The sequence below is a fragment of the Tachyglossus aculeatus genome, chromosome 24, assembly GCF_015852505.1.
Source record: "Tachyglossus aculeatus isolate mTacAcu1 chromosome 24, mTacAcu1.pri, whole genome shotgun sequence".
In the NCBI taxonomy this organism is placed as follows: domain Eukaryota; kingdom Metazoa; phylum Chordata; class Mammalia; order Monotremata; family Tachyglossidae; genus Tachyglossus; species Tachyglossus aculeatus.
This window is the reverse complement of record NC_052089.1, coordinates 20552182-20579319: the sequence shown is the minus strand read 5'-3', so window position 1 is coordinate 20579319 and position 27138 is coordinate 20552182. Positions and strand designations below refer to the sequence as shown.

The 27138-nt window shown below is 40.4% G+C and overlaps 1 protein-coding gene across 12 annotated transcripts in view; it reads left to right on the top strand.

Annotated features, from left to right (window-relative positions):
- The window catches only part of ROBO2 (roundabout guidance receptor 2), a 1226656-nt gene that overhangs the window by 1167346 nt on the left and 32172 nt on the right, over window positions 1-27138 (top strand). For 7 of the 12 annotated variants that reach the window (XM_038766056.1, XM_038766055.1, XM_038766065.1 and 4 more), the window contains 7 exons: window positions 4395-4437; window positions 5925-6052; window positions 10209-10490; window positions 10871-10996; window positions 15100-15256; window positions 19196-19456; window positions 22056-22264. In XM_038766056.1, coding sequence (XP_038621984.1) covers window positions 4395-4437; window positions 5925-6052; window positions 10209-10490; window positions 10871-10996; window positions 15100-15256; window positions 19196-19456; window positions 22056-22264 — 1206 coding nt within the window. The remainder of the gene's footprint in view (window positions 1-4394; window positions 4438-5924; window positions 6053-10208; window positions 10491-10870; window positions 10997-15099; window positions 15257-19195; window positions 19457-22055; window positions 22265-27138) is intronic. The other 5 variants (XM_038766059.1, XM_038766066.1, XM_038766058.1 and 2 more) reach the window with 1 other exon arrangement.

The window sequence follows — 27138 nt, the reverse complement described above, 5'->3', positions numbered from 1 at the left end:
CTCAGAATGTCAATTTCCTCTACATTTGTGTTTTTTCAGTTCTAGCAAGCATGAGATTAGGATTAACCCTGTCAGATAATATTAGTAAATACTGTAGGTATTTCCTGTACAGCATAAACATGCAAAAGCTCTTTAATTTATATGCTTCAGAAAAAACTCCATGTGCCGTAACTTATTTTGAAAACCAGCTTAGAGAATGTTGACAGTACAGCCACAGGAAATAAGGAATATTTTGAGGCCTTCGGCATGGTGGGCGAGTTCTTTTAAGAAGTTAGTTTATTCTCATAAAGTGGCTGCAGTTTTTCTCCCTTAAAGAGAATTCTTCAACTGAATTCAAGTTTAATAATGATCCTTGTGATGTTTGTTAAGCCTGTGCCATGTGCCAAGCACTATATTCAGGGATAGACGATCCCCATCTCACATGAGGTTCACAGTGAAAAGGGGAGGGAGAACAGGTATTTTTAACGCAATTTTTACAGGTGAAGAAACTGAGGCACAGAGAACTTCACCGATTAGCCCAAGGTGCCACAGCAGGCAAGTGACCGAGCCGGGACTAGAACCCAGGTCTCCATGCTGCTTCTCCATCTGTTCTGAGTTTTTCCCGACCAGAAATCTAGGTTGGAGTTTGGCTGGAATGATGCTAAGATCAAATCTCCCCAGTTTTCCCTCTCTTCCCAATTCTCTTATGGAAGTGAGAGCTGCAGCTTGATATTTTAGTTCACATTGCCTTAGGAGAAAATTCTGCTGATCAGAACATCTGGTGGGATTGATGAACATAGTACTTATTTTTGCAGGTTTAACAGGATTACTTGTGCTTCTACTCTGGTTTTGAAACTGCAGTGTTGATATAAGGGAATACAATAAGGTTTATCTGTCCTAGAAGAGTACCCTTTATTGAATTTTTGGTTAGACAAATAAAATTGCCTGTGGGATTCTGGCAAGAACTTAGAAGCCTGAAAAACCATAGTATTTCATAGAAGTCTAAACCTAAAAGGGACCATGTGAAATCATCTGCTTACTGTGCCTTATTCCATGGCTACATGCAAACTATTCTAGCCAGATGAAAATCTGTCCCATTTTTTTTGATGAGGAGGGTCAAATGGAGAAGCTCATTAAAAAAAAAAATTCAAAAAAGAAAGGTCCATAAATGCATATGCACGTTTATTTCCTGTTCTGTTGGACAAAAAAAATCAAAAAGAAATCTACAGTGAATGAATGAATGGTATTTATTAAGTGCTTACTACGTGCCAAGCACTGTATTAAGCACTGGGGTGGATATAAGCCAATTGGTTTGGACACAGTCCCTGCCCCACATGGGGCTCCCAGTCTCAATCCCCATTTTACAGATGAAGTAGCTGAGGCCCAGAGAAGTGAAGTAACTTGCCCAAGGTCATACAGAAGACTGGTGGTGGAGAATCAGCGTGGCTCAGTGGAAAGAGCCCGGGCTTGGGGGTCAGCAGTCATGGGTTCTAATCCCGGCCCCGCCATTTGTCAGCTGTGTGAATTTGGGCAAGTCACTTCACTTCTCGGTGCCTCAGTTCCCTCATCTCTAACAGGGGATTAAGACTGTGAGCCCCATGTGGGACAACCCGATTACCTTGAACCTACCCCAGTGCTCAGAACAGTGCTTGGCACATAGTAAGCGCTTAACAAATGACATCATTAATTAATTAAGTGGAAGAGCCAGGATGGGAACCCATGACCTTCTGACTCCCATCCCGTACTCTGTCCCCTATGCCGTGCTGTTTCTCAGCTTGTCTTATGAGAACCCGTCCAAGTATCGTAAGCATTAAGCTTTGAAGCAAACTGAAGGCCACTGTAGTTGCAGAACTGTCCTCAGGGGTTGATTTTATCATCATCATCATCAATCGTATTTATTGAGCTCTTACCGTGTGCAGAGCACTGTACTAAGCGCTTGGGAAGTACAAGTTGGCAACATATAGAGACAGTCCCTACCCAACAGTGGGCTCACAGTCTAAAAGATGTGACATCTGGTTTCTTGAGCAGTCCCATCAGCATTCCCTAGGTATCATGCAAACATGATATGACGAAACAGGGCCCCACAAAACAGGACCAGCAATAAAGTCGGTCTTGCCCCATCTGAGAGGCGCTCACCACACAATGGCTTCACAAGGTTATTGGCAAAAGCTGAACGACAGCAGTGTACCCAAATTGTTGCATAAAGACAGAAAGCAGACAGCACAGAGGAACACATTGAAGAATGCAGTGAAATGCAGCTTTAGACGGTGCAGTCTGGCAGTTGCACACTGGGAGACAACAGTGACAGGCAGCCAGTCTGGCTCATTTTGAGCAGAACTTTTGAGAAATTAGGACGCAGTGCAGCAGAGCAGAAAAGGCGAGGTGCTACACACTGCAAATGTGTCAGCGCAACAGGAGACACGCTGTAGTTTGTGCCTGGTGGTGAAATATGTAGGTGGTAGATCTCCAGTCACACATTGCCTTTTCAGTCAGAAACTCACATATGTTAAGGTGACCACAAAGGAACCATGTCTTAAGAACTACAAATAGAGAGAGAGAGAGAGGGGAAAGAGAAACGAACGGAGCAGATGAGAGAAAGAAATATATAAGTATGTATATTTTGCTCCATTCATACAATGCTAAGAAGATATACAAGAAACAAATATATTTCATTTAACATGTTAAGGGTAGAACACTATCTAAAATTTCAGTCATCAAGAAAAAAATAGACGTTAGCGTGCAGTGTTTGGTGTAAATCGGATTGGTGGTTCGGTTCCAGTTTACTCACTTCCACACCATTTGTTGCTTTGACAGTGACAGAATGTCTGGTAAGGGGGGAAAAAAAGAGCATCTAAATTAGTGAGAGTTACTTAGCTTCTCCTCACACATTTCCCAACATGTTTTGAGATCTAGCCAGTCAGCACTGCGTTATTTGCATATCCACAATGATACCCACAGCACTGGCTTAGTCACTTTTAACAGCGAGCAATACAACCGCTTGATAGTCCATTAAAAAGCAACAGAGCTGGAAAGTAGCATCAGATGGAGAGCTAATTAGCTGTAGTGTTTTCACATTTTGTGTTTTTTCTAATCAGGCCTTTATTTAATACCTCCACTGCTCAATTTTCTTTTCATTAATTGTTGCAGATTAATTCTCTTTTAAAGGCAGTTATTAAAAGAGCACATTGCGATAGGCATGTACCGTCAATTTTCAGCACTTAAAAACAAAGCAGTGATGGGTAATCATTCACTTCCCTCAAGGGTCTGTCCATATGGAGACTGGCGGGGATTCAGTTCTTTTCAGGACTGTTTTACCATAAATATGGGGAAGCTACCTGAGAGACTGATAAGGTGGCATGATTTGCAATGAGTTTTATGTGGCTCTGATGGACGTCCTCTCCCATGGTGATAAAGGATCGTTGGAACTCTTGCCTGTCACCTGGCCGAGGTGACCAGTGATGCTGTAGCCATTTTAGAAAAGGTGGTTGCCGCTGGGAAAGGAGAAAACCATTTACAGAGTAGTCCAAGCAACTAGTTCTGCAACTACTTTAAAAATGCAGTTCAGGAATCTGAACCTAGAAGCAGAATTTTCCCCAAACCTGCACAGGCCAAGTTGCTGATTGTAAAGTGACTTTTCTCCCTTATCAGGAGTGACTGCCTTCTGTGGTATCGCATGTCCTTATGACCCTTGGGAGGCCACTGAACATCTGTAATTCCATTTCAAGGTCCTGGTACCAATTTATTGGGCTTATTATTTTAGAGGATTTGTGATACAAGAGTCTTGGCTGGGAATTTCTTCAGGCATAGGCATAGCTAGGAAGCTACAGCCTAGCCTGAAAAAGATTAAAGATGTCTCTTCTAACTTTGCTTCATGTACATGTTTGGGCATTTGTGGTCAATAATTTAAGTGTATGAATGTGCCAGTCTGTGTTCTTTGAAGATGGTGATATAATAACCGTTAAAACCTGATTTTTCTCTCCTCCGGCAAGGTGGTGGCCACCTGTTTGACCTATCTTCTAGCAAGGTTGTTACTGCATCGTGATTTGTGCTTGCCCTTTGTGATATCCGTAAACAATAGCGCCACAGTGTATCATGATATGATAATGCCAAGAAAGACTATAGTAAAAGCATTTTTTAAATGTTATTTTTGATTACCAAAAGAAACTAATCCCCACCAAGTTCTGCAAAACCAAATGAAACTGTTCAGGCATGTTTGTGGAAAGTGGTGATCCCGCATTAGGGGACAGGCTGGTATGTCGTGGTCCCCACATAATTACGTTTGCTGTTAAGTTGTATGAATATCTGTTAGTGTCTAATTAATTAGAGGCTTTATATCCAGAAGTCAAATTGTAGTTTGTATTATTAATCATAATAATTACTGACTATTTTCTCCTGCATTATTTTTTTTTTAATAGTAACCTTCCAAAGAGGGGATGGAGGACTAATGAGCAATGGAAGGTATGTTTGGTGCTAAAATATTCCAGTCTCTACGATCTTCCACTGTTTTCAGCAGGGAACTGGAAAATGTTTGGGAAGAAGCTCTTATTGTCATAAACGATCATTTATAAGCCTGAAAATTCTGGGAGGAATTAAATGGCTTACCACAAAGCTTAATGATCTATCTGTTGTGCACTTTAGAGGAATCAAGTCCAGATGTTTCATATCTCCCAGATGCCCAAGAAGAAATTAGTAGTAAATATCACAAGGAATGTGTTCATTTGTTACTAGGATGTTTATTGCATTAATTAGACATTAGCAAATGAAGTTGCTGTTGTTTAAGACTCCTTATTGGCTCCCACTAAATTGCTGTGAGTGAACAATTACACGTAATCGATCACAAAATAAATGATTCATGGATGATGAATAGGCTGTAGATTGATAGAACTGGATTCCACAACTTTGGTTACTCAATTGAAATTGATAAAAGCTGATAACAAACCCATATATCCTCATCTATATTCTCTTTGCCAATATGGAGATTGTAATTAGGCAATGGTAATAACTTCCAATCTCCCATTTAATCAATATTTTAGCAAAAAGAGATTAGGCCTAATGAGAGCTAGTGGATGTGGCAAGAAAGCAGTTGCATCTTCTTATAGCTGTTTCCATAGAAACACATGTTTCTCTTAGGGATTGTACCAGAAGGGGTCTATTAGAAAAAGTACAATGATTATGGATGTGGCTATTTCCTTGTAGAGTCCTAATAATCTGGAGAGTTTCCAGAATTTTGTTTTTATATTTAAGATTCCTATGTCTTGGCGAAGTACAACTTTTTTTTTTTAAAAAAAAGCGTCCGCATGGGCTGTACCTAAATCACAAGCAAAGGCATGTAGATTATCACCTTCCCTGCCTTTGGGATTTATATTCAGTGACCCCTTATGAGCCATTCTGGCATTTGGAAATGGAAAGGCATGAAAGTCTGTATATGATAGGAAATCTGTTTGGCTCCAAGAGGAGTTGGAAAAAGAATATGATGCCTGGAGAGGAGAAACTATCCAATCGGGTTGCAAAACGAGAGGAAATGGTAATCCAAAAACCTGAAAATGGCTTCATTTGGATTGCAGAGAGGGAAGAAATGGTAGTTTAAAGAGTTGGAAGTGGCTTCAGTTTGAGATATTGAGCCACTGAGTTGGCAGTTTATCCTTCAGCCCTTGTTTAGGATCCCCCCGTGGTTCAGCTAACTGCTGACTACCATGAGTACTTGGGTGCTGGCAGAATTACAGCTCGTATATACTTCTATTTCTGTTGACCAGGTAATTTGAATACAGGCTTGATGGACTACTGATGGTTTGAATTTACGAAAGTCTACAAATTATTTATTTGAAATAAATTAGTTTCTGGCACTCTCAACATAACAAAAGCATTAGTAAACTCCCTTCGGTAATGTTTGGGGTTTGATGTTCTCATTGACGTATTTAATTTTTTCTCCTCTTCTCCCTTTTCAGTCGACCAGGGCTACTAAATGCCAACGACCCCAGTTACCCCTGGCTCGCAGATTCTTGGCCAGCTACTAGCTTGCCAGTAAACAACAGCAATAGTGGAACAAATGATATTGGCAATTTTGGTCGTGGAGGTGAGTTTACTATAATAATAATAATAATAATAATAATAATAATAATAATAATAATAATAATAATTCTGGTATTTGTAAAGCACTTAATGTACTATACTAGATTATACTATAGCATCATAAGGTGCAGTAATTAGGATTTCTATTCCTCAACTATTTAATGTCTATTTTACCATGCTTTTAGAAGCAGTTTTCCATACATATCTAAATATGGTATTGTTAAGTGCTTACTATGTGCCAAGCACTGTTCTAAACATAGGTTGATACAAGCTAATTCATTCATTCATTCAATTGTATTTATTGAGCACTTACTGTGTGCAGAGCACTGTACTAAGCGCTTGGGAAGTACAAGTTGGCAACATATAGAGACGGTCCCTATCCAACAACAGGCTCACAGTCTAGAAGGGGAATTACTGAGGCTCGAACTCAGGACCTTCAGATTATGAGACTGAAGCGCTGCCTAGTGCTCTAAGGAGGCAAGTTAATCTTGTCAGACACAGTCCCTGTCCCACATGGGGCTCACACTCTTATCACCAGATGAGGTGATGAGGCCCAGAGAAGTTAAGTGACTTGCCCAAGGCTACACAGCAGACATGTGGCATGCCAGTATGGGAACACAGGTCCTTCTGACTTAAAGACCCGTGCTTTATCCACTAAGCCAGGGTAAAATGTGACTAACTGAATTGTACAAATATTGCAAATTGGAATAGGTCCATTTCATTATCCTTTTATTAACTGATCCTTTTGATTTACCAATTCCAGTTTGTTCCTTAGCAATAATACAAGGGTATTTTGTCATAACAGCACGTTGGAGTCAAACATATTTCTATCCCATCCACTATTCTGGTATGCACGTTTGCTTACAAAAGCTCACTGTATCATCGCATATTCTCCAAAGGAGCATATATTGGCTTTATTGTACTTAGATTCCGTACATATGGTATTAATGTCTTTAAATCTGTGAGCACTGTGTACAAAAAGGATTAATTTCACTTCAAGGAGATATGTGATGAAAATATTTGAAGTTTTAGAATAACCCAACATCTAAAACAAAATATTTCCAAATCCAGATTTTATACTCATAACAAAGAATGGAATATATATTTTTTATTTCTGGGTTTAGAGGTTTCACATAGGCTTCATTAGTGTGTTGTACTTTCTGTCCCCCAAAATCCCACAGCCCACAGACCTGTTCATGACCTGTTCAGTTGTTTGACTGTTTTATTTGATCAGATATGTAAATAGTATCTGTCATTATTGATTTCTTCCTAATTAGTATAAATTGTTACAGAGGGAATTACCAATATTTCTAATCATCCTTATTTCTAATCCGTAGCTTCACTGTAGCGTGCTGACCCACCAAACACTTCCGCAAATCACACGGCATGCTTTTCTGTATTGTGTGGCTAATGTTAACGACTTTAAAATACAATTGATTGATTTAAAAATTTTATCCAGATAACTACTTAAATTACTTACACATCACTATTCATAACCTTTAAGAATCTCTGTCCTGAGATTATGACTGTAGCATTGATTATGCTGTTTGTATGTGCTAAACCCCAGAGTAGATACAAGGTTATGAGATCGGACAAACTCTACCTAAAAGAAGTATATAAATGAGAGTCAAAATCCAGCAGTGTCAATCAATTACAGCTTAACTTTCCCATCCATGGATTTTGAAGTCTTAATTAAAGTTTGCAACTCTTTGTGAGTGTGGAGTTACGGTCTCAGTTTTACAGTTGGAGAAACTAACACCAAGATCATACGAAAAGTTTGATCTGAATCTGAGAATTGAGCATGGGAACCATTAGCATATCTTGGGCTCCTGTGATTAGTTAACTGGCATCTGGTCTTTGCCATGAATTCAGTAATATTTAAAGAACCTAATTTATCAAAATAATTTTTGTAGTGTATTTTATTACCCTTCTACCTAATGAAGCAATGTATTCTGCGAAGCATGGAACATCAACAGTTTGAGGTGCTTAAAACTGAAGACACAAATGAAATTTATTCTATTAAGGGAGTAAAAGGGAATCCTAGATAAGAAATAGATTATTCTTAGATAAGAAATAGATTGATTGATAAGATAAGATAAAAATAGATAAGAAATAGATCATCAGTGTACTTTAAGATGCCAAGTGACATCTAATTCTTATCCCACTGAAAGTCAGTTGCTCAATCGTAACAGAAATCATGGGTGTATAGTGTGTATTTGGGGGTAAAGAAATCATGATAATTATGTTGGAACTAATCGGATCTTCAGATCTTAAATTGCATTAAATATAATTGATCTTTCATTATTCATTAGCAAATACATATTGATATATGAATTAATAAATGGGATTTATTGACTATTGTGTGCAGAGCTCTGTACTAAGTGCTTGGGAGAGTACAGTGCCACAGAGTGGGTAGAACTACACATTAATCAACACATTAATGATTAACGATGGTCTAGAGCTCAAGCTAATTCCCGATTCTGAGCTAAGTGTCTTTGAAACCTCGGGAAATGTTTCAGGAAGACCTGGGCCAGGTGGTTGTACAGGACATGGTGAGCTGTATCCTATTACCTCAGAAGGTGCCAAACTCTGGGAGAAAGGAAGTTGACAGCAAGAAGTTGTGGGATGATCTTGGTTGGTTTCTCAATTCAAGTTAATTCTTGGAGAATTCTTTCCATAGAGTAAAGTTATTTCTGCAAATCTCCATGTAGGACAGTGCCGAGTACAGTGTTTCCACAAGTAGGCTCCCTAAGCATACCGTTTTTTGAGTAAAGCAACAGAGTGCAGCTGGATGATTGTTACATGACAATTTCTTAGCCCAATAAGGTGCCTCTGTGTATTTAAGGAGCCCATCTTTGTCCATTGTAACCTCAGGCATTTGAAGCCTTTTACCATTTTATAAGTATCATTTCACGCTCCTCCAGTTGAAACAAAAAGAACAGGAGCCAAAATCAACTTCAAATCTGAGATGATGTGGTCTTGAACACCCTCCCTAATCCCCTTTCTACCAATTTATAGTAGTAATAATGATTAATATTAAGAATAATACTCTAATGAGTAGTAATAGTGGATTAGACCTGTTCCCATCCTATCTGGGGCTCACAGCCTCAGAGAGAGGGAAAATAGATATCTTATCCCCATTTTGATGATGAAATTGTGGCACAGAGAGTTTAAATGACTTGGCCAAGGTCACACAGCAGGCAAGTGACGGAGCTTCGAATAGACCCCAGGTCTCCTGACCTCCCAATGCTGACTATCAGGGGCCTCTTTAAACAATAGCATGCTGTTCCAGTTGACTTCAGTGGCGTCACTACATGTGCGATGCTTTCCTCACGGATATTGGCCAATCAATCTGAACGACAAAGCCCAACACAAATGAACACGACATTTGACAATGGGAAAATGCAGAGATTCTTCCCTCAAGCTATCTTTAAAGCTTAACTCACCAGAGCCAAATTACAACATAGGAGTTTTTGAAGGGCCTCCAATGTATTGCATAATGTAACTAACCTACCCCCGAGATTCCTTTTTCTTTAGTTAAATCCTGCTCCTGTGTGACATGGCTTATTCATGCAAGTTTTTCTTGGCCATCGAAGAACAATGTTTCCCAACCCCAGCATTCCTATAGTCCCTAAACTCTGAAAGTAAATCAGGTAAATGGAAGGTTAAAACTTACGGGCGAAAAAGCACTCCAAGTCTTGTAAATAATATGCGTCTGAAGCAGGTTGGCATACATTCAGTTGTACCATTCTAGTTCAGCGAGGGAGGAAGAAAAAGGGAATGTTTCCTTCTGTGATTTGTAGATTCACTCATCATTTCCGTAAAGCCCAGTCAGTTTCCTTGATTCGGATGCAGAGTGAACAATTGAAAACATTCTTCAGTAGTGAAATATTCCAAACTTTGCTTTCATGGTTGAAGGTATGGGCAAAAAGAAAATATGGTTTCGGGCAGTGAGTCATGAAGGACGAACGGTAGTCTTGTCACAGATGCTGATACCATAGTGATGGTTGTACATCATTTTCCCTTGGTTGGCTCACGGAGTCCATCTCAGCTGAAACGCAAACTCGCAGACTGGCACATTTATTTTTCATCTTAAATCCTGATAGTTTGAAGCTTCCTGTGCATCACTGATTTCTTTCATTCCCCTCTGTTCGCCACAGATGCGCTGCCACCAGTGCCAGGCCAAGGGGATAAAACAGCCACGATGCTTTCTGATGGAGCCATTTATAGCAGCATCGACTTCACCACCAAAACGAGCTACAACAGTTCCGGCCAGATCACCCAAGCCACCCCTTATGCCACCACCCAGATCCTGCACTCCAACAGCATTCACGAACTTGCTGTTGATTTGCCTGACCCTCAGTGGAAAAGTTCAGTCCAGCAGAAAGCGGATTTGATGGGTTTTGGTTACTCTCTGCCCGATCAGAACAAAGGTAACAACGGTGAGTCGAGTATCTAATTCTCTCGAGAGTCACTTCATTCCGTCCGTGCATGAAATAGAATCTAGTTCTTTGTGTTTTGCTGTAGTGATTCAGCCCCAGGCTCATTACCTGAAACTAATAAAATGAAGCTGGCATGCATTCTTTCTATACCTCCCTCAAATCAATACCGCCACCCACCAGTACCACCACCAGACACCAAAAAGCATCCGTTCCATGACTCGAGCAACCCATCTGTACTTCCATTAGGATAGGCTAGGCTCAGCATTTCTCCACGGACCTACGACATCTGCTTCTGATTTGCTTAACTGCATGTTCTGCATGGGCTTGTGCTGTGAACTAATCACATAATGCCACTATGACCTTTGCCCTTTAACCCTTAGCCTTACTTTACATCCCTGACTACCGATTGGCAGAGGGATTGTCTAATAGAATGCCACACAACCAGTCACAAGATTTCAGCACTACCAGCTCTCACAACAGCTCAGAAAGAAGTGGCAGCCTCTCAGGTTGGTTTCATTACAGTACCTGTAAGGAGAAATATCTGTGTTTGTTGGCAGCTTGTAACCCGTGTTCAGAATTGTCATTGACAAAAAGATATTAGGTCAAACACCATTCACATCTGGGCAGGTCTCCTACAAAATCACTAAATCCTACTTAATTCCGTAAGATCACGCGGCACGTAGGACCGGCGATAAATCTCGCTATCTGTACAGATTGTTTAGGAATAGTAGGAAAATCCAGCTAGATTGGGTGCACTTCCAAGATATTTCAATTCTTACTCTGTTACCTTCCGTAAGCGTGTGGCTGAACTTCTTTTCTCACTGTTTCCAACTTCACTGCACAAACTTCACACACTCTTGAGAAAGAGAATTCTTGTTGGTTTAAATTCTTCTTGAAATATAGCTCCCATGAGTGTTTTTAAGCCCTTTTTTTAAAGAAAAGCTTCTTCTGGTGGTTTTTTTTTTATAAGTCGATAAGGATTCAAAACAGTGTAGCAGAGCTGCCTGCAAATTGTCTAAAAACGTTTATGTTGTGAAGTCTGGTTTTGAATCAGCACATTTTACATATATTTTCTGAATGGATCTCAGTGACTCCTGTCCCACTTTTGTCCAACTTCCCTGCTTAATTTGTTCAGTTATCTTTTGTCACGGTGTTTTGAAAGTATAAGTGCTTTAGGAAGTGTAAGGAGGTCATTGTATTAGCTTGAGGTTACAGCCTCTGTCAAGATTGGTCATTCCCACCAGAGGTCTGCTTTTTTTTTTGTAAGGGAGGAAGATGCCAGTTTAAAATTCTGTTGCCATTGCCTATTGGTCCATGGAGCAGTGGCAGGACAGAGCCTTCTCTTGCTCCTGGCCTGCCCTCTCTCATCTGCTTCACGTATTCACGTGGATGGGGATGAATTTGTTAGATAATCATGGGACTGTTACTGATGAGGTGTGGACAACAAAAGCTCGATTGAGCTCAGTCATATTTATTGAGTGCTTACTGTGTGCACAGCACTGTACTAAGTGCTTGGGAAATACAAGTCAGCAACATGACAGAGGGCCTGGGCCTGCTGTCCATCCTAATATCCTGTCACTAGTGGTAAGCTAGCAAAGAAATATGAACTCCAGTCATAATGTACTTCCCAAGCGCTTAGTACGGTGCTCTGCACACAGTAAGCGCTCAATAAATACGATTGATGATGATGATGAACTACCGTAACGGTTTGGAGCATGTCATTTCCTCTACTCACGAATCTCCAAGACAGTTCCCGGCTGTAGAGTTCAAAGCATCTCGGACAATGATAATTGGTTTCTGAAAACGGAAGAAATGGGGCAAAGAAAGGGGAGTGGTATGTTTGTGAGGGCAACTAATACTTAAGTACTTTCAGAGTGGCTAAGTCCCCCCAACATTTGGAGTGACCTGTTCTTGGTATAGAGAGGGGATTCATGTTTGGGGATAGAACAGCTGCTGGGGAAGAGCAGAAGGTGAGGTTTGAACTGGGACTCCTTTTCCCATTGGGATATACCAATAAACCTTCAGTCTTTTTGAATCCCAGGGTCTCTAGTTCCTCTCAGACTAGGAAAAATGCCCTGCTCTTCTTGGATGTCCTGCCGTCACGTCATGTCTGAAACAGAACTCCTTGTCTTCCCACCCAAACCCTGTCCTTTCCCTGACTATCCCATCACTGCAGATGGCACCACCATCCTTCCTGTCTCACAAGCCTGTAATCTTGGCCTTATCTTTGACTCCTGTCTTTCATTCAACCCACATATTCAATCCATCATTAATCCTTGTCTTTTTGACCTTCACAACAGCACTGAAATCCACCCTTTCCTCTCCATCCAAACTGCTGCGACATTAATCCAAGCACTTATCCTAGCCTGCCTTGATTACTGTATTGCCTCCTTGCTGATCTCCCCGCCTCCTGCCTCTCCTCACTCCAGTCCAGCAGTTCACTCTGCCACCCGGATCATTTCCCTACAAAAATGTTCAGGCCATTTTTCTCCAGTCCTCAAGAACCTGCAGTGGTCACCCGTCCACCTCTGCATCGAACAGAAACTCCTTACCATGTGCTTTAAAGCACTCAAGCACCTCGCCCCCTCCTACCTCAGCTCCCTTGTCTCCTACTACAACCCAGCCCACACACTTTGCTTCTCTAATGCTAACCTTCTCACTGTAGCCCGATGTCATCTATCTCACTGCCGACCCCTTGCTCACGTCCTGCCTCTGGCCTGAAACACCCTCCTGCTTCATTTTCGACAGACACTTACTCTCCCCTGCTTCAAAGCCTTGTTGAAGGCAGGTCTTCTCCAATAAGACTTCCCTGACTAAACCTCCTTTCCTTTTCTTCCACTCCCTTCCGCGTCACCCTGACTTGCTCCCTTTATTCATCCCCCTTCCCAGCCCCACAGCCCTTATGTCCGTATCTGTAATTTTATTTTTTAAAATTTTCATACATTTTATAATTTTATTATGTCTGTCTTCCCCGCTAGACTGTAACTCATTGAGAGCAGGGACTGTATCCATTATGTTGTTAAGTGCTTAGTACAGTGCTCTGCCCACAAGAAGCGCTCAATGAATATGATTGTAACTCCTTAGGTGGCTTTTGGCCCGGTTGAGGGGTTTCTTTAGGCCACTGTAAATTCCCACAGGTGGCCCACATATCCCCCAAAATGTTTTGGAGGGTGAGAAGCAGCATGGCTCAGTGGAAAGAGCACGGGCTTTGGAGTCAGAGGTCATGGGTTCGAATCCTCGCTCTGCCACTTGTCAGCTGTGTGACTTTGGGGAAGTCACTTCACTTCTCTGAGCCTCAGTTCCCTCCTCTGTAAAATGGGGATGAAGACTGTGAGGCCCCCATGGGACAACCTGATCACTTTGTAACCTTCCCAGTGCTTAGAACAGTGCTTTGTGCAATAGTAAGCGCTTAATAAATGCCATCGTTATTATACAGAGAAGCAGTATGGCTCAGTGGAAAGAGCACAGGCTTGGGAGTCAGAGGTCGTGGGTTCTAATCCTGGCTCCGCCACTTGTCAGCTGTGTGATTTTGGGCAAGTCACTTAACTTCTCTGTGCCACAGTTACCTCATCCGTAAAATGGAGATAAAGACTGTGAGCCACTTGTGGGACAACGTGATCACCTTGTAACCCCCCAGTGCTTAGAACAGTGCTTGGTGCGTAGTAAGCGCTTAATAAATACCATCATTTTTATCGTTATTATTTAACAAATACCATAATAATAATTATTATTGCTCCTCCGCTTAGCTTATCGTCAAGATGCTTCCTGTGTTTTGTATTACCCAAACTCTGCTCCCCTATTAATAGAGCTAGCTGAGAGTATTAATAACAATATACATTTTGACATATAAAGTGCTACTAAATTACTTTAATTTCATCTTTTGTGCATGTGCCTAGTTTGCATTAGTACCTAATCTGTGTTTCACCTGCTTTTTCCCCCCTTTGGAAGTTGTACTTCATGGTGATATTTAGTGGCAGTGGGAAATGTTTTCACAATATGCAAAATCCAGGCTACATTTAACAAACAGAAAATCTAAGTAGAGCATTTTTGAACCCCCCCCCCCACCAAATACTTGCACCATAGATGCATTTACCATTTCATTTAAATAAATATTCACACCATATTTGATTAATTAAATTTAGTAGACTCTACTGGCAAAGTTTTACTTGGTGTTCTTAGGCATTCCAATTTCCTCGAAGAGAGGTTATTCAAAAGAGAGTTATTAATGTCCTCAAACACGACATTTGAAATAAGTTGTTATAGCCCATTGCTTTTAACAATGAATGTGTGGAGTCTACCAGCAGGCGGTAATTAATCAATGAATATACTTTTGATACAACAAACATGTTTTTAGTTTACTTAGCTTTGTTCCATTTCAATGGCTTTATGGGAAGAACAAAGCAGCGTTTTGAGTGAGTTGAGAAAAAAATTTTCCCATTATGTCGTTTTTATTTATATCCCCCACCAACTGTAACACATTGATGATATTTTAAGAAAACAAATGCATCTGATTTACTTGGGTAACTCTAATTAGAATAAGGAACCGTTCTTCAGAAGTAAAGAATTCCACCCCAATGTGCAATGTTTCTGAACTTTTTGTTAATTCCAGGTGGGAAAGGCGGAAAAAAGAAGAAAAATAAAAATGCTTCCAAGCCCCAGAAAAATAATGGATCCAACTGGGCCAATGTTCCTCTACCTCCTCCACCAGTCCAACCTCTTCCTGGCACTGAACTGGAGCATTATGCAGTAGATCAGCAAGAAGCTGGGTAATGTTTTCTTTTGATGACAAATACCATTTCCCCATCTTCTATGATTGGAATTCTCATCCTACATAATGAATTGCCGCTTCCTGAATCTCTCTTATAGCATTTCTATATGTACACATTTTTTTTTTAATTCCCTGACAAAGATAGAGTAGCACTTACGGAAGCTTTGTTTTCTTGGCCAGAAGAGCCATAGATTGTCTGCAATCATGATAATGAAGCTTCCGTTTATGATATTACTTGTTAGTTTGGGAGCAAGTGCTCCCCTCTCTGTGAACTAAGTAGCCACTCCTGAAAAGGGCTGAAAAGGGAAATTAAAATAACCTTGCTTCATAGTCACTTACAATTCCCTAATGGCTTGATGGCTGGCAATAACAGAACACTCACTGTAGTGTCCCATCACAATGGGATAATTGTAGAGAGCCAGTGGTGGATGGCACTTTGATCGTCGACTTTGATGGGAAGTTACAGGGAGGAAAATGAAAGGGGTTGAAGCCAATGTGTGGCCATGAACAGAGTCCTTTTTATGTGCAAGGCTTTGTTTGATGATCTCTGGATTTGTCCAGAAATCCTATTCCAAAGAAACCTATAAGTGGTTATTAAAAAGCCCACCGGGTCTAAAAATAGATTTTCAGGCCAGATGCTGTTTGTAGTCATTTTGTCACATATAGAAAGCAGTGAGATCATTTTTGGTATTCTGAAAATGGTAATAGGAAGTTCAGGCTGAAGTCACACACTGGTAAGCCGATGTTTTGTGGGTGGGAGCATTCAGTGTTTAGCATGAGAACCAGTTTCCCCAAGACACTCTCCCCTAATGGCTGTGCTTGTGCTCCCTGAAAGGGACATTTTAAGGCAGGAATCTCCTGAAAAGCTGCCTTTGGGCTGTGCCTGGATGAGATTCCCATCAGCCTTTAAAAGTTTATAGTACTCTCTCCTCACATGACAAAGGTGAGTGGAGAAGTATCTTGGCCAGTCACCATTCACCATAGAAGGATTGTGTAAGTTTGTTTTTTGTAAACTACTGGTATCTTTCTAGCTCACTATCCCCTTTTATATTTATCTCAAGAAACCATAGTTTTCTCTGTGTTTTCCCAGGGTGACCTTTCCTGTCATAAATTCATCTACCTGTAATTCTTACTTACCCTTTCTCTTCTTCCAGATGGTCTACCTAGTGGATAGTTGACCATATGAAGAATAATAGCCATATGTCCTACAGTAAATTGGCTTAATTGATTGGATATTTCATTTCTGTATTTGGGCATCAAGAGGCCTTTTACCCTTCTTTTGTTTTTGTGCTAAAAGACCACAACCTTCTGGGGTAGATAAAGATAGAGATTAAATGATCGGTGAATCGAAAGAGGGCATGATGCAACTGAGAAGTAAAGTTCAGGGGAATGTGTGAAGGAAGTGATGATGGAGCCAAATGGGAATATTGGAAGCATGCTATGGAAAGAGAAGTAGGTGACCTCTTAAAGAAGCCTTAAATTTAGAAAATGTGCAATGGTTAGGTAAGGGTTTTTTTATTATTATTATTTTCTAGAGCTGGCTCACCCCACTCTTCTAGAGTGTTCTTGGAGACATCTGTCTTGTACTCATGAAATCAATGCTAATATATTCAAAAGAAGGATTAGCTTATCACTGATTTTTGTCATTTTGAAGAAATATCCAAGGAATGTTCATATTCCCCTATTGCTGGGAATGAAGAAGAAAGGAAACACATGATTTATGATATATATTCTGTGGTTCATTTAAGCTCCAAAATGCTATAGTAAACATCCTTAGGTTTCATTGGTTTTAATTGACTTATTAGTTCACTAAACTGAAAGTAGGAAAATATGAGCGCCATTTTCTTTATCTCCAAAATACTTGGTTATAGATTAGAGAGGTAAATGATGTGCAGCCTAGCAGAAGTTTTTGTGTTTTGGGGGCTTGACTCTCTTGGTCCTATCATTTAACTAGAAGAAACTGTACTAGTCCCCCAGGTACATCTGGTTAATTAAAGCAAAAGCAATTCCTGGTACTTGATAGCATCTAGACTTTAAGCTCCCTGTAAGAAGGGAACAAATCTACCAACTCTCTTTAAGTTGTACTCTTCCAAGTTCTTAGTAAAGTGCGCCACACACAGTAAGCACCCAATAAATGTGATTGATTAATTTTGAAGTTCCATACAATTCTGGCTCAATTTTCATTGTGTTTATTTTCAAATTACATATTTTAGTTATTTATAATTAATGTTATTTGAGTATTCAATTAAATCATATTTATTGAGTGCTTACTGTGTGCAGAGCAAAGCCACCCACTACCTTACTTATTGGTCTTGGTTGGTATCATTTTCTTGTGGGTGGCAGTGCACCCAGTCAAGGTTTCTCTATGACCTCTCTGTTAATGACACAATAGGAAAGTGATATGTTTTATTTTAAAAGTGAAAATGCCACCCAACAGGTTCTACTGAAATAATGGGTCTTCATTTAAATGTGCATGATCCCTGAATCATGGTAATTTTTTGATAATGTCAGAACTCTTGTGGGTGGCAGTGCACCCAGTCAAGGTTTCTCTATGACCTCTCTGTTAATGACACAATAGGAAAGTGATATGTTTTATTTTAAAAGTGAAAATGCCACCAAACAGGTTCTACTGAAATGAGTCTTCATTTAAATGTGCATAATCCCTGAATCATGGTTATTTTTTGATAATGTCAGAACTCTAGGGTAAAGGAAGAAAGAGAGCAAGAGATTAAGGATAAATCAGAAGTAATGTAGAGCATGATTTTCAAAGAAAGGGTATCAGTCAAGAGACCGAGTTAACAATGCATACATAAATTAAGGTTTTGAACTACTCAAATTATGTCACGACTTTAGTAAACAGACTTTTTCCAAGTTAAAACCAATTATCTCTATAACCTATATCTGTCTTTGAGAACATGAATATTCTGTTTATTGATCACATAACCCAGTTTCCAGGCACCATCCATTTAAACAAGCAAGTATTGAACAGGGCGCATTTGTACCCACAACTGCATTGCAATTAGCAGTTCTTCCCATGAAGGAATAGGTAAAAATGTCCTTTTAATTGCCTTCTTGATACCATTGGGAAGAATGTCCTGCTACCTAGAATACAGATTCTGACTTGACAGGCATGTGGTTGAAGGCGAGATGAAGTAAGAATCCTATCAATCCACTGAAGGATATTAACCCACCCCGTGAAAAATTAGTCATCAAATTCCTGACTCCTGAAGTTCGGCATTGAACCAATTATTGCCAGTCTGAGAGGACTTAGCTGTGGTCTGAATATTTCTTCTAGTGTATTATTAAGCAAACACATTTTAAAATTATGGTGTGATGTAATAAAAAAAATTATAGTTAAATGGATGCAAGGTGTTAACAGCACCTGGACCTATGGGGTCCAGCCTCTGATGATAATATATTTATGTTAAAAGGTATTAATACTAATAGTTCATTTCATCTCTTAAAACCATTTGGCACAAATAAGATTTTCTGCACCTTTTTGCCTGGTTTGTATTTCATTACTCTAAAAGGCAAAGAATGAAAAATAGTTTTCTCATTTTGATATATATATCATTGAAGGATTTGATATGAACTTCTTATAAAGTCTGTAGGTCATTACAATGATTTAATTGCATGAATTGTAATAAAGACCCTTTTGTGGAACTTTGTTTCACTTAGAGGAGTAAATGCAGAAACACATTCCGTGATTCATCCCACACCAGAGGTTCTTCGGACAGTAATGATCATGCAGTATGACATCTGGCACTAAGAAAAACACACAGCAAGAAAATAGGAAGTTGTGCTTTCCATTCAAACTTTATTATTTGCTCCTCCTCCCTCTACCTCCCAACGCCCACGTCCCTGGTGGGTCAATACAGTGTGGTTCTGCCGCTCTAAAAATTCAGCTGATCAAATTTTGATGTCTATTTTATTTTAGCTATGACAGCGATGGTTGGTGCCCACCACTACCTGTTCAGACCTACTTGCACCAAGGCATGGAAGACGAGCTCGAAGAAGATGACGACCGAGTCCCAACGCCTCCCGTCCGTGGAGTGGCCTCTTCACCCGCCATCTCGTTCGGCCAACAGTCCACTGCCACTCTCACCCCCTCCCCACGGGAAGAGATGCAGCCCATGCTACAGGCTCACCTCGATGAACTGACCAGGGCCTATCAATTTGACATTGCAAAGCAAGCATGGTGAGTACTAAAACTGGAGACCGGGGCTCACGGTTCTGAGTGGATGTTCATTCGCTCATTCAGTCATATTTACTGTGCGCAGTGCCGTGTACTAAGAGCTTAGGAGAGTATAATACAAAAGTAATCAGACACATTCCCTGCCCACAACAAATTTACAGTCTGAGGGGGGATGTGATGTACCATACTGATCCGGGGCCCGATGTGGTTTGAGATTTGACGTGTTTTCCATTCCAAGTTCAGGGAGATGTTTTCCTTTGATTGAGCAGTTGTGATTGTGTATGTATACTTCCTGACTGGCGCCTCAGAGAACTGCCTCACCTCTTGTTGATTGCCTGTGTCGATTCCCATTTTCTGTGTGATGTGGTGAGTGTGGTTGTGACAGTGTGGGCTGCTCCAGGAGGCTGTAGGTATGGGGGCTGGCACTATTGTTTGCTGTAGCTACGGGAGAATCTGTTCCAGTGTTGTGGTTGGCATCGGCTACGTAATGAAATTCAAATTCTCATCAGAATTTCTCAGAATGGAAATGAAGCATCAACATTGAGACTCCAAATGATAGAAAAAGTAGCTTTTTTAAAACCCCATCCTGTACAATCATATTAAGTCTTCAGTGCCAATCCTAATGAAGCTGAGTTGGTTATGATCACATGGATGGGCCCGAGACAGAGAGGGGCTGGCATGTCGTCACTTAGCTTGTTCCCGGCCCGTATTATGAGATGGTCACTTTAACTCTGGGGTGGTTGAGTTTCTACTTCTGGAGCGATATCTGCCGACCAGGCTGTGGGAGTCTGGGCGGGCTGCTGAGAACTTGTCTTGGTCTGCGTTGCTCTAGCTCGCCCTTGGCCAGTGAGTTCCTCGAAACCAGGTAAAGGAAAAGGATGCGGCAGAAGTGAAGGAACACTTCTGCTGTTCGAGTCCCACCCCCTGCTTGGAAGTTCCGAGTCTGTCCCTAGCGGGGCTCACAATCTCCCTCTCTCCAATCAATCAATCAATCAGTCGTATTTATTGAGCGCTTACTGTGTGCAGAGCACTGTACTAAGCGCTTGGGAAGTACAAGTTGGCAACATATAGAGACAGTCCCTACCCAACAGTGGGCTCACAGTCGGGCAACTGACCTAATACTTGCCCCTATGTTGGGCCAAACCCAGTTGCAAACTCTGGGAAAGCCACAGAGAAGCAATTTAGAACCAGTCCTTGTCTTCAGGTCAGAGAAACCCGTGGAAAATATTGATGATAATAAGCATGGGGTTTAAGTGCTTACTGTGTGTTAAGTGCTGGGTTAGATGCAATACAATGAGATCAGATCCGGCCCCTGTCCTGCGTGGAGCTCCCATTCATTCATTTAGTCATTCAGTCGTATTTATTGAGCGCTCACTGTGTGCAGAGCACTGTACTAAGCCGAAGAGGCAGGGGAAGTAGGTACGATATATCCCCTTTAATGGATGAAGAAAGCCAGGCACAGAGAAATCAAGTGACTTTCCTAAGATCCCACAGCAGGCAGGTGGTCCCAAGCAGGCAAGAACAGATAGTGGTTTGAGAGATCAATAGCAATAATCTCAGGTCCTTTGACTCCTAGTCCCATGCTCTTCCCACTAAGCCACGCTGTTCCTCTTTTTTATTTTTATTTTTTGGTGTTTGTTAAGTGCCTAATATGTGCCAGGCACTCTACTAAGTGCTGGGCTAGATACAAGCTAATCAGGTTGAACCCAGTTGGTTTAATTTTAAGGATTCAGCAAGCAAATATTTTAAACTGAATATTTAAAATGTTTCACCGTCATTCTGAGCGCTACGTTATCTAGAACAAGGACTATCCTCATTGCAGTCCTGGGAGGATTTCTCATTATTTGTTCATTCTTATTTTCGTACTTGAAAAAAAATCATGGGAGGGAGATTACTGAACATGAAAGCAACCCAAAAGAACCTTTACATTGAAAGGGGAAGTAATCTTCATGAGCATTTCCAACATAATGCCAGCCCAAGTCAAATGAATCTAAAAGCTGTTTAGGGATGGAAAAAGTCAGTATTTAAAACTGGGTGCTACTAGCAAAGGGGAGCATTTTGGGACCTCACTATGGGAATCTTTATAACAGTTCACTGAATTCCTTAGGGGGCTAAATAGCACATACTGCACAGTTCTCTGCGACACACTTGGGAGGGAAAATGAATGGGTCCACTTATTGTTATAGCATACTCTCAAAAGTGCTTACTACAGTGCTCTGCACACATTAAGTGCTCAATAAATATGATTGAATGAATGAATGAAAGGTGGCATCTGACACAGGGCAGACACAATGTGGAAGAGAATTTTGCAGGTATTTCTGTAAGATTCCCTTCCTCTGAGGAGGAAGTTTCCCTTCCTTATCACCTGACATGCAGGAAATGTAAGAGTTTAGGAATAGTCAAGGCCAACTGTGCCATTAGATCACAGGTGTATGTTTGTCATGTCAAGCGCATAGGATTCCTGTTTAAAATAATAGAAAACCTCTTGAAGGTTAATCATAATTTAGAAGAAAATGGATGAACGCTAGAGAGTCAAGGCCACAGTTGGGCCACAAACCCCGTCACAAGCTCATGTATGCATGTGGATTTCTCTCTCTTGTAGGCATATCCAAAGCAACACTCAACCTCCTCAGGCCCCCATTCCACCTTTGGGTTACGTCTCCGGGACCCTTATTTCGGACTTGGAAACAGACATTCCAGATGATGATGATGAGGACGACGAAGAAGAAGCTTTAGAAATCACTAGACCCCTGAGAGGCATAGAGCATACGCCAGGATCCAGCATGGATAATCTCGATAGTTCCGTGACAGGTAACCGCATCAATCAGTCAGTAAATCTATCATTGGTATTTATTGAGTGCTTACTTTGTGCAGAACACTGTACTAAGCACTGGGGAGAGTCCAGTCGAATAGAGTCAGTAGAAACGTTCCCTGTCTACAAGGGAACATTTCCCACTTTGGATAACACTGTGGCTCCCATGTATCCAAACCTATTCAAAAGAAAATTTAGTCCACACTCTATCCTCCTGAAAGACTGAAAACATATTCATATTAAGCACAAAGTTAAAATGAATGCTTTGGAAATACATTTGCTTTGCTGTGAAAAAAAGATAGGAAAATTCATGAATTTTAAAAAGCCTTGAAAGACACACAAAAAAACCTCAATTATTTCTCCACTTTCATGAAAAGTTCACTCCATTCGGGAAGTGAGTCTGTTACATTAAAAAAAAAAACCCTGAATTTTAGAAATGATGTATTTTGTACATCAGAAGTATCATATAAAGCGTTTGCAGTCTGGAAATGCTTCTTGATATTTCACTTTGTAAAAGTGTTCACTGAGGAATTAAAGAAGGATAGAGTTCAGAATAAGTTTACCTTGTAGCCCAAGATGTTATTTAAGAGTACTGAAAAAATGTGTGCATATAGAGAGAGAGCGAGAGATACAAGGCATACATCGAGCATGTACTTCATGTCACTAGATGCAGTAATTGTTCCTCTTAAGAGAGACATTTATATATGCTGTCATTTATATCTTCTTCCCTCTGGATGAGAAAGATTGGTCTGAGGACCATCCAAAATGAATATAGAATTGAATGCCAAATTCTACCTCAGGATCTGAATTGACCAAATTACTCTCGCACATAAATTGCATATGATGAATATGAGGGACCCATCCCTTGGAGGAAATTCAGCCTGATCTGCCAATGCTGTCTTCTTTCCTCGGTATCAGTGAACAAACGATGTTAAGTACTTCAACTATAGGGTGGACATAGTGCATATTATACTTACCCGGAATAATCGGTCATTCAGCAATATTCATTGAGCAAATAACATGCCTTTTGGAAAGTCTGAACATGTAGTATTTATCCAGTACTCTAAATAGCGTATTGTACTTCCCATTAATTGATTTTAATGGGGTACCACTAATTTAAGTATTTACCTTTAGGTAATCCGGCCTTTTATGCTCCCACTTCCTTTTACCTCACCTCTGAGTGCTTTACAAGTTCTAGGGATTTGCCACCCTTATCTATGCTCTGCAGCTCTGAACACACTGTGGCTCCCACTGATGGAAGTAGGAATGTGACAGTGATGGAGTATCGGTATCTATAATTTTCCTCTGCATCTCTTGCTGAATTAAGCAGTGTGATGCACTCTCCCACTTTCCAGCTTTTCTCCCCTCACCCTGGAGCTGGTGTGCTTGCCAAACTAATTAAGATTTAAGAACTGCAGCAATACTGCTGTGCTTTGAAATCCAGATCCAGAGGAAGGTTGCAGAGGTAAAGTTTAAATCTCTGAATACAGAGGGTTGGCTTATTAGTGCCCTATTCTGTTAAGCCACTTTGCCTGAATTTCTGGCGTAATCTCCCTCAGGCTAAAATTCTGCATAATTTTGCAAACCCACTAATGGCTCTGAAGCCTAGCAATGCACTCAGGCCTTTGGAGGAAGAAAAATAAAAATCAGGTGGGTCCATGTCATCCTTTTATCGTATATTCTTAATGTCCAAAGTGTTGTATTTATAAAACAGGATTCCATCGATTTGCACATTTACGCATTTATTTATGAGGAGCATGCTAGGCTACCCAAAGTGGATGATGCAAAATCACATATCTACTGAAGCTGGAGTAATAGGAAGCAGCATGGCTCAGCGGAAAGAGCCCGGGCTTTGGAGTCAGAGGTCTTGGGTTCAAATCCTCACTCCGCCACTTGTCAGTTGTGTGACTTTGGGCAAGTCACTTAACTTCTCAGTGCCTCAGTTACCTCATCTGTAAAATGGGGATGAAGACTGTGAGCCCCCATGTGGGACGACCTGATCACCTTGTAACCTCTCCAGCACTTAGAACAGTGCTTTGCACATAGTAAGTGCTTAATAAATGCCATTATTATTATTAGTGTTATTATAACAATAATACTTATGGCACTTGTTAAGGACTTGCTATGTGCCAGGCACTATTCTAAGCACACAGGGCTCACATTCTTAATCTGTATTTTATGGATGAGGTGACTGAGACCCAGAAAAGTTAATTGACTTACCCAAGGTCACGCTGCTTCTGGGCCCATTCCCAATAAGGCTTTTATTGATTAAGAAAGCAAAGTTGCCTTGTTTTTCAGGTAGATACATACATAAAATGTGTTCCAGGTGGTATACTAATGAATGGTTATATTAAAGTGTCAATGTTTTCTTCATACACTAAAACTTTAGTTTTTCAGAAATGAGGGACATTAATATCATAGTTAGATGGCTTTCCGGATGGGCATTTTTAATCTCTCACCAATGGAGGAACAGCCCCCAGAAAGAATTTTGATCCTTTCCCCAGATTCCATGATTCCTGAATCCATATGTGCCCTGGGGTGACATGAACTTCCATAATTGCCATTTTGATTATTTGGGAGATTACACGTGTTTTCTTTAAATGGACCATCAGGGTGATGAGTTTGTAAACTATCTAGAAGGCATAGGCAAATGATTATATGGGCCGGAGATAAAAAAAAAAAAAAAAAGAAAATGTATAAATATACATAATCATGGCTCACTGCAGTTTGAAACAGCTTCCCCCTTGGGAAAAAATCAATGCTGCAACCAAAGCTTTGAAGCAGTCTCTATAAAAGGAAGCATGTTATGCTAAATATTTTACTAGGAACCAAGTGGCTCATGAATGACTCTTCAAATTTTGAAATGGTTTGTGAAGTGGGAGAAATCAAATTGAGAGGAAAAAAATCAGTGAGTGCTATTTCTCTTGAGCTCGGAAATAGTGGTAATAGCAATGACATGTTAATGAATAAAGTCAGTTGTCTAAAGTAGCACCATAAAAATTTCCAAATTCTAATTTAAAGTGACAGTATTGGACAATGCCACCCCTTCCCACCCAACACCCCCTTCCCTCCTACTTGCCCCTCCCCGCCCCATCCAAGTCCTTTATTCTTGCATCTTTTTCTCCTTTCAACTATTTTTTGGTCTGGATCAATTAAGCGTTGACATTCAGTATTATCAATTTTGGTTTAAACTAATGAAGCCCAGATATTAAAAATCATTTGACCACAAACCAATGGGGCTCATTCTGAATGTTCGTTAAGGCTAAGCATGCTTCAGCTATTTTATTGGTGGTTTTATAATTCATACACGGAGAGGGATTTGTTTTGGGTTTCGGACTGAATCCAAATAGGATCCCACTGAGTAGAAATGGTGGAACACGGCTTGCTTGTGGTCCTCTAAACTGATCCGTGTAACCCAGTGAGGAAGGAGACCATGATTATGTGTAATTTACAGACCTGAGTCTACAAGGCCTCTTAGCAACTGAATGTCTGAAGCAGTCAGGAGAGCTGGTTGTGTATCTCTAATTTTTAAAATAAATATCCAGGGACAGAAATGCCACAACCTTCTTTAATATATTGTCATTGTTTGATCACCCACTAGTTATTACAGGGCTTTGCATACGGTAGACGCTCAGTGCCTATGTAGGAGTGATAAAGGGAGTTCTTTTTTCACTGCTAACTATACACTCTTGCTGCAATTTAAACCTGTTTTTTCTTGTTCTAACTCTGTGTGTATGGGAAAGAACTTGTCACAGTTCTCTCTTGAAATACCCTCCTGAGATTCAGCTGCTCTTTGGCCCTTTCTTCACTGTATTCCTCTAACCTCTCCTCCTAAAACTTGTCCTCCATCCCTCAAATTACTCCTGTGGCCCTTTGAGCTTTCTTAATTATCTTTATCCACTTCAGAAAAGGTACTAGGAATACAAAGGAGGCCTAGAGTAAGGAGAAGGAAAATACCCTGCCCTTGGAGGCATAATGAATTGGCTTATCCAACTGTGGATAGAAACAGAATATGCAGGTGTGGGTTTGCGTTCCTTGAGTTGCCTATCTGTGCCTATCTATCTCCCTCACCAATCCTAATATGCAATTTGGAAAATTTGGCAATTTAAAGGCAGAGTGATGTAAAGGCAAAGGGAAGAGTGATTTCTTCACTTAAATCGTGTAACTTGTCACAAAATGTTGACTGTAAAAGCATAGGCAACAGAAAGTCGAGGCCTTTGCCAGTAATACATACATTATGCAGTTTTCCACATATTCTGTAAATACAGTTAATGCAAATATCCTTTAATTGTTATGCTTTCCTGAATGCATCCTCTTTTGTTTAATAGTCCAAAGCAAACAGGAGGTTTTCTTAGTGAAGTTTTGATCATGGATGAATCACGCCAATCTTCCTTGAAGCATCCCTTTTCTTTGGCTATTTTCACATTTATGTGAAAGGACATTCATTTTCTCCGAATTGGATGAGTGTGTTAAAAGTTGCTTATTCCAAGAGTTTTCCCTGAATGAGTAATTCCTGGAGAATATACAAGATCAGTTATCTGTGTCATTTATTCCCATAACAGAGGTCAATATTTGCATTGATTTATACATACATATTGCCAAAGATTCGATTTTTGTACAGACAAGCAGTTGCATTTATTTGGAATAGGGCAGTTCATGGATTAAATGTGTGCTCTGAAAATGGGGAACTACTAGTTTTTGTATCGCATAAAAATGGTAATGCTACAATTAGCAGGGTCATATTATAAAGCACAGACTTTACTCTAGCTTAATGGATCTAGGGATACGCATTCATCAGCAAAGTAGGATTTAGCATAAAATGACATGTAAATGAATTGATGACTGATCATAAATTAATTTTAGTGCTGAAGAT